We start from the raw sequence: 13204 nt of genomic DNA, 5'->3' as shown, positions 1-13204 counted from the left end.
TTGTCTCTAATCTGCATTGCAAATTCTGCACAGAACATGGGTATTGGTGTGCAGATAGGAGACCAAGTTCTTTGAAGCTTGAAAAATGGACAAAACAGAGATGATGAAATGAGGAAACTGAAGTGGTTTTGATAAATTGATTAGCAATGAGGTAATTCTGCTGCCGCAATGCCTGGCAGTGTAAATGGGAACTGCCCATCTCTGCAGGAGCGGTTGTTTCAAGGCCTGTGCAGACTCTGCCAAGCGTCACTCAGAGCTCCGTTCCACCCTCGGGTACAAGAGTAGGAAACAGGGTAACCCCTTTGCTCCCACACAGTAACAAACCATTCTAATAACAAAGCTCAGGATCCAGAACAAGCCTGTAGCACAGGGAGTATTGACTGCCCGTAGCGCTCTAATGACTTTTGAAGTCACTCACTGAAAAAATAATAATACTAATTACCTTCTGTGTACCTCTTCCCTCCATTTCTCCACATTTCAGCTTCACTACAACACTAACAATTCTTCTCTGAGGGTCCTTTTGCAGCTGGAAACTTTGCTGAGCTGCGCCTGGCTTAATGCATCCAAGAATATTTTAATTCCTATAGCATCTACAGCCCCATAATTAACACCTCCACACATTTAGATTGCAGCTCAGCCAAAGTGACAGAAGGTCACAATTGAGCCTGCCTACACAGGAGTGTTACTGGAGAACACAGGCAAATCACTACACTGCAACAAACACTTTTCTTGTCAGACTTGAACTGTGCACAGTGTTGCAAAGCATTTTCGGGAGAAAAAATAAATCTGGTAATAGCTCTCTTACCATTCATTTGACTGTAACGTAGGGGAATCATTCTGGGCTATGTGATATAAGGCACTCATTGCATTCATGTTGAAAAGTGGAGGCTTCCTTTCAGCTAGAAAGAGAAGAGAAAGGTGTGATAAGGCAGTCTGGAAAGAAAAGGAGAAAGACATAGAAGTATGAGCAGGGTATCACTGCTAATTCAATAGCTCATTACTGTTGTCATCGCATGTAAGCTAATTATTCTAATATTTGAGGCTACACCAGGCCAAGCACTCAAGGAAAGCTGCTATTCACTTGAAGAGGGGGTGACGACATCCAAAAAGAACAGGATGCAAATGATCAGGAAAAGTTTCCAGTAAATTTTACCTTAACTGCCACATTTCACACCTGACCTACTGTGGTAAAATCAGCAGAAGCTGATTAACACAGAGCTTAGACACACAGCATGTCAGGGCTCAGAAATTTATGTATCAATTCCTGCAGATCTTGAACGTGCTGCTGTAGCATCTGTATTAAGGGAAAAAAGCAGCTGCCTGTTTCATTTGTCATCGGTCACATGCAAGCGGGCCAGTTTGCCAAATTCACTTGCCAGATGTGTCAATAACTGCCCCTAACTAAAATTCTTCCTAGCCCTTGCACTGAGAGGACACCTCCCTACCAGCCCTGAGCTCTCAGGAGTGCAGGAGATCTCACATAGAGATGGAGAAAGGCTGGTTGGCACCATCCGAGGCCAGTTACGTCAATCAGGCAACGATACCAGGATTTGTAAGTTCATGTCAGGTCAGAGCAATCACTTGTCCTGGGCATGCAGCATGCACGCAAACCGCCACATTCTCTTCTCTTTAAACACCATTTACTTTCAGCTCCACAAGAAATTAAGGCATCGGCATTCAAAGAAAGCCAAGTGGTGCTCAACACAGGATGTCCTCCCACTGACTCCATGTTCAGATACAGAATCATGCAAAGGTACAGCTCAAAGTTTAAAAAAAAACCCCACAACTTTAATACTCTCCAAAGGGTAATATTAAAAAAAGCAAACCCATCAACTATATAAAATGGCTTTGCGGTTCTTGACTGAGAAGCTCCATAGTATCAAGACTCAGTGCCTACACGGGGTATCATAGTATCTGTGCTACCACTGTGAATTACCTTGAGAGGCCGTAACTAATCTAAACTCCACATGAAAAGACAAAAATAATGAATAAATCAGTGGCCATGCAGAAGAACAGAAGTCTAGAACTTCTGATTTTTGCACTCTTTGTATCAAAATACAGACTGTGTCAGCAAGGCATTAGCTCTGGCACATGAAATACAACAGTGGAAGTTACAAGTCATTCACCTCGTTACCATCTCCATATTGGGGTCACCATTTATTCCCATTCTGTATGTCCCCTTCTTTGTTATCTCACACATATTTGTGCTGATTTATAAATAACATTTTCTGTGAACTTTCCCTCACAATAAGTTCTCTGTGTACTGCTGTTACGTATAATCTATATCAAGAATATCTTTGACAATTATCTATTCAGCACATACAACGTCAATATTCGAACTTGAAGTGCACACATCTGCTCTGATTACCTGTTACCACATCTACATCTGCTTCAGGTTGTGTGGCTGCGTATCATTAGCCCTTTGCAGTGCAAACCCTTTTCCTCTCATGTAAAGGACCTGTCCACGTTGATTTGTGTCACAAACTTTCAGCTGAGATTGAAAGTTTTTGTTTCAGGGAGTGGGGAAGTAGGAAGAATTGAAAATGAAATGCAGATCCCTTCTGACACACCAGCTCCCTTCACATAATAGCTGGAACAACTTTCTCAAAACTCAGCTTGAAAAGTAGACTACAAAGCACAGTTTCTTCTCCTACAAAACTAGAATCCTCTAGTTATTAAGGGAATGAGAGCACCAGACTAACATTAAAGCAACATTAGTGGCTTGCTCTTGATTTGCCAGCGAGTAAAAGATTTAACTCAACTGTCAGTGCTTTCCAAGTCAAGGTTTTAAAAGAAAAACAAAACAAAAACAAAAAACCCACCAAAAACTAAAACAACAAATGACAAAAATACAACTTAAGAGGGATAAAAATCTTGCACTTTTTCCGGACTTCCTAGTAAATATTGCAGACAGTTCATTATTCATCTCAGCTGCCGAGTATTTACTCACCTAACTCAATACATGTGATCCCAAGAGACCAGACATCCACCTTTCCATCGTACTGTCCCTCGTCCATAGCAAGGATCACCTCTGGTGCCATCCTACCAACCACAGTGCAAAACAGGCAGGTTAGGAGATACAAATTGTGACTCCCAGCACAGAGCTGATAATGAGACGGCTTCATTACCTTCAGCAGCACAGCAGACCAGAACCGAAAGCACCGAGTCAAGCCGTGCTGAAATGAAACACTGCTTGCCTGCACTAGCAACTCTTCTGAGAGGCAGTTTAAGAAAGGAAAGGAAGTAAGAGGCCAAGCTGATCATCTTGCTGTTAGCACAACATGCTGGCACATGGGAGACCCCCACCAATCTCACGATGTCCTAAAGCCACCACTTGCACTCTCACCAGAGATGGTGGCTTTCCCACTGGCACACTGGGAGAATTTTCCAGCAGGTATATGCAGCCTGTGAGTGTGGCTATGAAAGGAACAGGGAAATCCGGAACAGTGCAAAAATATGGTGGTCTGGGATAAAGGGATGAGTGGGAGGAAAAAGAAGCAGAAGGCCCAGCTTGCTAAAATTCAGCTTCTTAACTTTTGTTCTTCAAAGATTAAGCAAGTTGCTGCCAAATGGACTTGATCAGAGGTTGGGCGATAGGTGACCTCCCATCAGCGCCCGGGGCACCTGCCACAAAGTAAGTGGAGCATAAAGCTACGCTGCTCCACTCTGCTAGGAAAAGCAACTCGAGTGACCCTTGAGCAAGTTTCTTCAAACCAGAATTTAAGCAGCTGTGTGACTGCCAGTCTGCATGGGCAGATTAACAGGATTCCCTTCCTCCATGTGGTTGTTCTAGGGTAATTACCTATGGCAAGTGTTAGTTATTTTTAAGCAAATGCCATTGTAACAGTCAAAACTTTAACTGGTGCCATTTCTAAGTGCTGCACAACCTACCTCTGTTCACTGAGAAAAAACATTTCCTGAAGAGCTGGACACAGGGATTTTAAGAAAACTCCTTGGTTTTTATGACAGATGTTATTTTTCAGATCGTGAAATGCTGGAAATGGCAGAGAGTCTTATAAAAGCCTGAAGTACTGCAGGCTTTACTCACCAGTAAGGCGTTCCCACGAAAGAATTGGCAGGGGAGACTATAGATGCTGACCCAAAATCAGCTAGTTTCACTTGACCTGGTTCTGTTAGAAGAATATTTCCAGCTTTAATATCCCTTTAAAAGAAAAAAAGAAAATAATACTTCTGATTACAATAGAGTAACTTCCAAAAGTTTAAAAATACAGAGAAGTTCACTAACTTTTTCTCAGTTAAACATTCATAAAAACCTGAAAATATTTAGAAGCCTGGTATTACAGAAAACTAGAGAAATCAGATACACGTGTTTTTTGGGGGAATAGAAACCTGGCAGTACCCACGAAGGGCAGGGGGTGAGGGAAGAGAACATGAGCCATGGTTGCAAGGTTGAGGCCTCGAACTGAGATCCAGGAGAGAGGTATCCTAATACCCAGCTGGGAGACCTTAAATGACACCAGACACATTATTTTTATCTTTAGAATGTCATAGGCTCCCTTATCCGATCCTTCCTACAACTCTCAGATCATTCACACATTTAAGAGATTAATGATACTGCCACTAATGAAATACAAAAGGCACAAGATATATTCAACACCTTTGACACCATAAGTTTCTAAATTCCAACAGTAAGTGGAATAATCTCAAATTAACTGCCCATGAAAGGCTGAGAAAGGTTAATGCAATTTGCATTTCTTCTAAGACACTTGGCAATGACCCTATTCACAGTTTGAGAAAGACTTGTCAGTTACATCTGAAATACTTTTTTCCTCCACCCATCTGACATAAAAGGAGGATGACTGCTTTGGGAAATTCAAGTCTACTCACACTTCCAGCTGAAATTCACAATACAGTGAAAGTTCCTAAAAACCCTCATACATCACTTCAAAAACAAAGGGAAAATTGCTCACTAGGTATTGCCACAAGTGCATTTACATGGGCAAAGCCATTTGCTTTTACAAAAGCAGACTCTCAACATAAATGGATTGTGTGTAAAGGATCCCTGTCAGCCAGGCTGTATATGCCAGACGGTTTGGAATGTGTCTCTGCCATCTCTTCAAAAAATATAATGTATCTTTATACAAAAAACGCATCAGATCAAATATCAGCTTTTCTTATCTGGTGTTCAACTAAATGTCCTTAAACACTAAAGCCACTCAGCAGCAGCAGGAGACCTCCAACACGAACAAGTAACCGTGTATTGCCAAACACACTGGTACTCTGACCCTGTGAAAACAGAGCTAATTAGGTAAATGGGAAGGGAAATAAAGCCATCTTGTATTTGCTGCAGAGGAAGAGCATACACTGAATTATCATCCCGCAGTTGAAGCACAATGACTTGTGCAAATACAAACCCAGTGTCATTGTAGAACCAGAGAACAGCTGTGCTCAAAGACCCTTTAAACTCAGAATGACACAAACACCCGTGAGATGCTGTTGTCTCCAAAGGGCAGCACACAGGACAGGCAAACCGGGACAGAGGGCCACAGAAATCAGAGTTTACTTACAGTATTTCAGCAGCAGAGCCAGAGTAAGAACCTCCATCCCCTCATTCCCAGGACAGTACTGCTTTAAAACTAATATTTTGGATTTTTTTTGCACACATGTGCTACTCAAATACATCCTGACATGACTTCAGGTTTTGGGTCTAAGCATCTGTCACTTCTGCTGGATGACAAGCGCTAAAGATGCCTTGTCTGTGCAAGAATGGACACCTCAAACATAAAAAAAGAAACAGCCCGGGCTGCCCCCTTTGCTGTCACCTCCACTGCTACCTTCACTGTCCAGCGAACAACAGAGGACTCAGCAGGTGCTTTAGGCATCAGCAAACAGATTTGCTAACTTAGGTTTGCCTCGTGCCTGCAATTAAACAGAAAATGATCCCATCCTTCGCCATCCCATAGGCATTAGAACTAACCGGTGGCAGAGGCGCTCAGGGAGCTCAGATCAGACACTTGCTTTGTCCTGTGTCTCCACAAGGTGTCCCTCCCTTCCAGGCCATGTCCCGTTGCCGTTCTTGCTGTGGGGCAGGGATGCCCCAGCTGTCCCCACCAGCCTTGGTCCTTTTCAGCCTTTGCTTGACTTTTCTCAGCACTACAGGGACTTGTCACAGCAGAGGCGAAGAGTTTGCAGTTCTTGTCACTGTGCACATCAGCACAGACTCCTCAGCACTAGGAAATGGCACTTCTCCACCCCTCCTTCTAAAGACACAACATCTCTCAGAAAATGAGAAATCTCTTGATTTCCTTCTTTTCTGAGATGATTTGCCTTCCCACCTCAGAGGTTAAAAGGCAGAACAGCCCTTGGAAGAAAACCAGTAGATAGGCAAGAGCTGCGTGGCGCTTCCAGCACACTGCAAAGTAACCTTTTCCAGTTCCAAAGAGGAATAACAGTTTTGTTCTTGATACACAATAAGCACCTCATGGAAAGTTCACACATAGCAGCTACTACTCCTGAATTTACAACACATCGGTTGCACCACTTTAGAAAGTCTAAACAAGTATGGACAAAAACGAGTTCTCAGTAGTGTCCATACAGGGAATAATTTACTATAAACAAGAATTCAATGCACTTCGAAAGCACATAAAATATTTCAGGACAGGTATTTTTATGCTTGAATAGGGCAAACATGCAAAGGACTGATAAAAAGTCATCTTAGTTTAATTTCCCAAATTGGCATTAATGTTTAAATTCATATTTCACCTAAATGTCATTTAATAACCATGTGTAGATACGCCCTAAGTAGTTAGTGCAACAAGTGAAAAATAATTCCTCTCTCTAAAAAAATCCCTCATTGTCTCAGTCTCAGATATATCAATTTTCTGTCTTAAGTTTGCTAGCAGACCACAAAGACCCTTTTAGCCCCATAAATTAGTCTTAAGTTTGCTCCTTCTGACATTACACTAATCTATTAATAGTTCTCACCCGATATTATCAGTAGTATCCAAAATTAGACCAAAAAGAGAACATTCAACACCCTTGACAAGTGAGTCAAAAAAATCCAGACTCCTAAAAAATACTACATAATGGAAGACAGATCTAGGAGCTGAAATCCATGAGCAGCCTCTTATAAAATCTTAAAAGTAGTCTAGCTCTACCACTCCACTTTATTTGGTACATTTAGGGTGCTATTTTCCTGCCAATATTTACTGCCAACATTCAGGTGTGTTCTTTGTTACCAGGTTCTGCAGAGAAACACTGCTCACACCAAAGAGAATTTGGTGCAGGACGTAGCCACGTTAAATTATTTCAACCAAAGAAATACAACTTTTATCTATCTAACCCTGCAATTAGGAGGACTGACATGTCCATTAAAGAAAATTTTGGTAGAATAACCTTTTCCTCCACTGTGTTCAAGGAACTTTGGCATTTTCAGACGCCAGAGGGTGGAAGATGGAAACCCATCCAGCAGCACCAAGCTCTGGCCTTACCTGTGAATCTTGGAGTGAGAGTGCAGGTAGGCCAGCCCCTGCAAGGCACCGTGGGTGATGGCAGCGATCTCCACTTCCTGAAGTGGCTTCTTATGAACTACGGGAAAAATAAAGAAAAAAACATTAGAAAATAAATGCAATCTTTTCCTGAGAAAGTGTTTTTAAAGAGGAGGAGCCGTGCCGATTTTGCCAGCTATGGGGTGAACCTCATCTTCACTGTGCTGGTTTCCTGGGGCTTGATGGCCACGAGCAGCTCTGAGTCCCTGCGCAGTCTGTGCATGTATTTTACATCACGGGAAAACACATTTTTCTTCACGTTCCTGCTAGGGCCGACAGTTACTGCTAACAACAGGAGATCCGTCTGAGCATAGCTTACCAAATGGATTTGAAATAAATTTCCTTAGCAAGGAGAACTTCCCACTTTTTTTCCCCAAGAGATAAAAATCAGCAAAATGAGGAATACCAGCTACAAAGAAACACAGCAAAGCACCTTCCATGTATCCCTAAATATGACCAGCACGTGCCGCTGGCTGACTATCTTGGGATACAAAAGATACGGCCCATACAGAGTACTAGTTTTTGCAAAATTCGGCTTCGATTCCCTATTCCTCTGCAAGTGTTGCTGTTCTAGTTTTAAGGTCGTATCGGTCTCTTGTTCTATCAAATCATTCGTACTCATTCCTACAAACTGCAAGGCAAAGACAATATCTGCAGGTTTTTGTTATGGATATTCACAAAACAGGCAGTCTGCTTCAGTCACTAAGAAGGCTCAAATTACATCTTATACCTTTGTTTTACAACATATAAGTGTGCATAGAAGCACCACTATCTGTAGCACTGGCCTCCTGGGAAAGTCTCAGCTTAGCCTGGGTAGCACAACCACAGGCATTCTCGCTCCAGAATGGAGCAGCACACACAGCCAGCCTCTGCCATCTGCAAAATAGCAGCCTGTGAGAAAACAGCCTCCCACTGCACTCAGAAGGGGCACTAGCAAAAAGCAAATCAAAGACTACATAAAACTTACCCTCTAGCAAATCAGAAGCTGATCCTAAACAGTACTCCATAACCAACTGCAAGAAAAAAAGCATGCTTTTAAATAATAGGGTAAACACTCGCCCACAAACAGCTACTACGTGAATGGCTGGGAAACAGGAGAAGGAAATAAAACCTTTAGTTGCAAGAAATGCAAAAAGCGATGAACAAAACAAAATGCTCCAGACATTCCAGCAATGCCAAGACATCTTCGTTGTTGTAAAGAAGCTTTAAACACTGAGAAATTTTGGGGAGATATTGTAAAGGGTGTTCCATAATAATTGTTTAATCTGCATGAAGGCAGAGGCCTGACTCAGAGCAGAAGGGTTTGTTCCAATATCCTAAATATCTGTTCCCTTTAAATTACCTGGAACTTCTTCAGATGAAAGGGACTGCAGGCAGTGTGGGATGAATACTGCTGCACGTAAGACACTGCGTGTACTGAATATTTGACTGCTGTACCACACATTTTCTGCTCGTGAAGACCTCTAAATGCCACACCACTCACTCACCCAGGCCGTATGCTCTTTCAGGTAACAGCCCTTATACTCGATGGTGTTGGGGTGCTTCAGCTGTTGTAGAAACTTGACTTCTTTGATGATATCCTGCCATTTCTAATTAAAAAAAAGAAGCAAAAAGGTATAAAAGCATTTCTCTGCTTAATCCCCTACATACTCTCATACACTACACACTGTAGTACAGACTGAAGCAACCGTAAAACTATTTTACAATGTGAAGACAGTAAGAATCATAAGGTGCAAACGCACAACTATACCGTTGTCTGGATCCCTGTTGCACTGAGATGCCTCCAAGACACATTCAAACAGCTTGAGAATTGCAAAAATACTTTTTCCTTGTTTTAACTGCAACGAATTTTACTTAAAGCATCGCTACTCTTTTCAATATTGAACTGTCCAGTGGTCTCAAGCTTAGTAACAAACCCACCTGTTCCAAGAGACACCACTACCCATAATATGTTTTAGAGATAGAAGCAGTTTGCTGTTTACTTCCTTGTGAAGCACAAAGCCACAGACATTTAGAAGACCTTAGCACATGTGGGAGAGCAACAGGTAAGCAAGGAAAAATAAGTTTAAGACATCCCTGTTTGCTCTTCACAAACACATTCTCCTCTGCATGTCAACACCCCAATCCAAACAGAGTCAAGCCAAGATCAACGCACCGCAGCACAAAAATAAGAGAAGCAACTAACAAGCAACAGCTGAAGTGAGACTGATATTCTAAATACAAGGTCTATGCAATTTTAGATTATAGATCCTGAAAAGTGTTTCAAGTCAGCTATACATTTCAGTCGACACTTCCAAGAGTTGTGGTTATGGCTCCAGTGTCCTCTTCTTCACTTACTAATGAAATTATTACTGAAATAACCACCATACCAGCATTCTGAATTCCCACTCACTTCCTTAAACTGAACTATTTGTCAAAATTTGCATAAACTCATTTTCCCTCTCCGCAAAGCTCCATGGAAGAGAGTAACAGCTAACGCAATAAAAAGCTGGCTTGCAAATGAAATACGCAGCTAATTTTGCTGTTCAGATTTACATTATAGTTGCAACAGCTTCTGCATGCAGAATTGGCTTTATTCACCTTACCTCATTCGTTTGCTTTCCACTATAGGACATTTTCTTGACTGCCACCACCTCATTAGTGTGGGAATTTGTAGCCTGGAGTAGGGAAAAAGAAACAGTTTGAAAAAAGTGTTGGTTCTTTTTTTCTCCCCACGGAGTGAGCTGGGCCTTTGGCAAACATGGGCTTTTTCCTCTGATATCGCATCCGTGCGAGCTCCTACACTTAAGAGATCTTCCTCATTATAACATTTACCAGGCAAATATTATGAACCTCTTCCCTGAGCGTATCTGTCACAGTCCGTCCCTCAGCCCTTACTGTGCTTGCTACCTCTGATACACAAACCAAGGCCTGATATTGCCCCCTCTGAGAACACGCAAAATACAGTTGTATTGGAAATGCAGTAAAAACAGTTTTAGATGAACTTCTGGGAAAATGTTTTCTAAAGAAATAAATCAAAAGGTGTCCAAAAATTTCTTTTATTTGATAAAAAACCTCATAAAACGCTGATATTCTCAAACAGCCATTTCAATTTTCAGTTTCAAGAAGACATTTCATTCTGGAATTTCTCTGTATTCAAAAAGCAATCTTCCTTTCACTGTGCCAGATTTCAGTTGTACAACGAATACTACTCAGTCAGCAAAATTCTCCTTCTCCACAGCCTGTATGATACAAGGGATGGAGACCGAAGGCTGAAAACTCAGTTTTAGAAAAAATTCTACTTGCCTGGATTGGCATTGCCCTCATCTCTGCACACTAAGGACAAACAACTTGAAGGTCATAAAAAGGGTTGTTGAAATCCCAGTACCTCCAACCGTTTACCATTCTCATGACAAAATTTACTGACAGTTAAAAGCTTAGAATACAATAGAAGCTAAACGAGGTAAATCCTCCTTTCAACTGCTTGAGTGGATGAGCACTGAACTTTCAAGTAACATATTAATGAAAGACATTCCATGATGCAAATAGTGACTTCAAAGGAAAATGTTGTCAGGTAAACCACAAGAGTGCAGGAATTACAGAAGGAAGGCGACACACTCAGACCCCTCAGCACAGGCTTCTCCTCAAATGAGCTACAGAAAGCTGAAAACAAGTAACTTTTGGGTAAGGCAAACCCCCTTCCTAACCACTCATCAGTCTGAATCAGCACAGAAAAGATCAAGAGTATGATATCAAATAGATGAGCTAATGCTGGTGTTCTAAGCAAATCTTCAAGTGTTTGCTCAGTTAATTCCAAGTATCTTCATGCGAATGTGGTTCTCTCTCATTTCAGCTGTATTTTTTGCGGAATGGCACGCGGCCGTGCCCTCGGTCATGGGTGAAGTTCTTAAAGGGCTGTACGAGCACACTTGACAGAAATATCCACTTGCTGAAGTGGCTCTGGCCATACTTGTAGATCTGTAGGGAAAAGCCTGGCAGAAAACAAGCACATTTAGCTTGCAAAACCTCATTTCCATTGCCTTCATCTGCTTTATCTTCTTTCCATATTTCCAATATGGAGAGAAGTAGGTTGCTTTTGATTAAAACTATTCTGAAGTCAACTGCAAAATCAACTGATTTCAAGTTAAGTGAGCATCAACTTTAAAACCTTGAGAGAAGTGATGCATTCTTTTTTGATACCAAGCATGTCAGTATCCCTGGAAATCTTGCCATGATGATCCAAGATCTTATTCTTGGTCTTTGCCTTACTCCAAGATGTGTAAGAATTGAGATATAAGACAAGCTACACAAGCTTTTAAAAAGGAGGCCAAAAAAACCAAAGATGCACAGCATCTCCTGCATGGCAGGGAACAGCTCCAGCATGACCCATCCGAGGGGGGCACAGCTGGAGGGGGGCACAGCTGGAGGGGTTCCTCAGGTGAGCAGATGGATCCCAGGCTACTGGGCACTGAAAACTGCAAACAGGTGAGTTTCTGCTTGTGACTTACTTGCTTGTGACAAGGCAAAGACTCCTAAGAACAATTTACTGGATGCCAAGTGCTTCATGTGCCAGGAAGGAAAGCTTGAGTTTCAAACAGTGGCAAAGGAGCATGGATGGATCACAGAAAAGTGGTGATGCATCTAATTACTATGTTCCTACCACAGTATTATTACAGGCACGACTGCAATCACCATCCAGCTTGGAGGATGTGGCTGCTCCTTGGAGATTGCAAGAAGCTGCAGGCTGGCTAAACTCTGCAATGTCTTTAAAGCACAGACCAGTTAAATAAAGCATTCAGGGAAAGGAGGAAGAGAGGCATTGAGGGATCAGGAGTCTTTTACCGAAGCATGGTGACATTTAAGCTGTAAGCCTGCGTAGTGGGTGAGACCTCTGACACTCCTCATGCTCTTCCCCTGAAGCATGAGGAAATTCTGAGCACCAGAGCTGAGTGACAAAGGTGGCACCTTCACCACTTCAACTTTACCCTAAAGCACACCATGCATCCTTTCCCTTTGGTCTTGAAAACCATTGGGTAGGATCTCGCTACTCCCACCCAAAAAAACCACTTGCTCCTTTTCTGGAGTGGATCAACACGTATCCCGAATTGTACAGTCTCATCCTCTTACACGTGTAGTACACTTAACATTATACGCTCACTGACCTGTTGCTCTACCATCTCAAAGTGTCTGTGCCACTGCTGACAATCCCCATGGCAGAAACCTCCCTATTGCACTACTACCATAACATACGCTGAGGAATTATGTCGTTATCCCTCAAAACAGACACGCACTGCTTATCTGACACAAAATACCAGGTACCTCTCCTGTCCTAACAACAATCCCACAAACACCCCCATCACTTTACACAACTTTAAACAGTGAATTGAAGTGCTTGCAAATAATTTTAGCTACTGCCAGCATCCAGAGCTACAGGTGTAAGGGTACTTATCTAAATACTTTAATGTCCAATGTTCAGAAATCTCAGTTCTAGTGACCCTGATCTTCTGGAGCGGCAGGCCACGCTACCAAGCAGCTTTAATCCATCTTTTTTTTGTCATACTGAATTCTATTTTAGTTTCAATGATAGCAACTGGATTATCATTATTTCCAAATCCAGTATTTTGGATTTGGCTTTGTTTGATACTAAATGTAAAAGCACTATTATTCTCACTTTCCAGATTAAATTATCTTGACTGTATTAATGCAATACACCCTTC

General features: G+C 42.0%; 1 protein-coding gene across 4 annotated transcripts in view; it reads right to left on the bottom strand.

The window, feature by feature from the left end:
• The window catches only part of TAOK3 (TAO kinase 3), an 81920-nt gene that overhangs the window by 30482 nt on the left and 38234 nt on the right, over positions 1-13204 (bottom strand). For all 4 annotated transcript variants that reach the window (XM_080354976.1, XM_080354974.1, XM_080354973.1 and 1 more), the window contains 7 exons: positions 10094-10165; positions 8996-9097; positions 8476-8521; positions 7452-7548; positions 4049-4162; positions 2951-3042; positions 806-899 (listed from right to left, as the gene is read on the bottom strand). In XM_080354976.1, the coding sequence (XP_080211102.1) occupies positions 806-899; positions 2951-3042; positions 4049-4162; positions 7452-7548; positions 8476-8521; positions 8996-9097; positions 10094-10165 (617 nt within the window). The remainder of the gene's footprint in view (positions 1-805; positions 900-2950; positions 3043-4048; positions 4163-7451; positions 7549-8475; positions 8522-8995; positions 9098-10093; positions 10166-13204) is intronic.

This window comes from Nesoenas mayeri, assembly GCF_963082525.1.
Source record: "Nesoenas mayeri genome assembly, chromosome: 17".
NCBI classification, from domain to species: Eukaryota; Metazoa; Chordata; class Aves; order Columbiformes; family Columbidae; genus Nesoenas; species Nesoenas mayeri.
The sequence above is the reverse complement of the archived record's forward strand: the minus strand, read 5'-3'. Positions and strand labels throughout refer to the sequence as shown.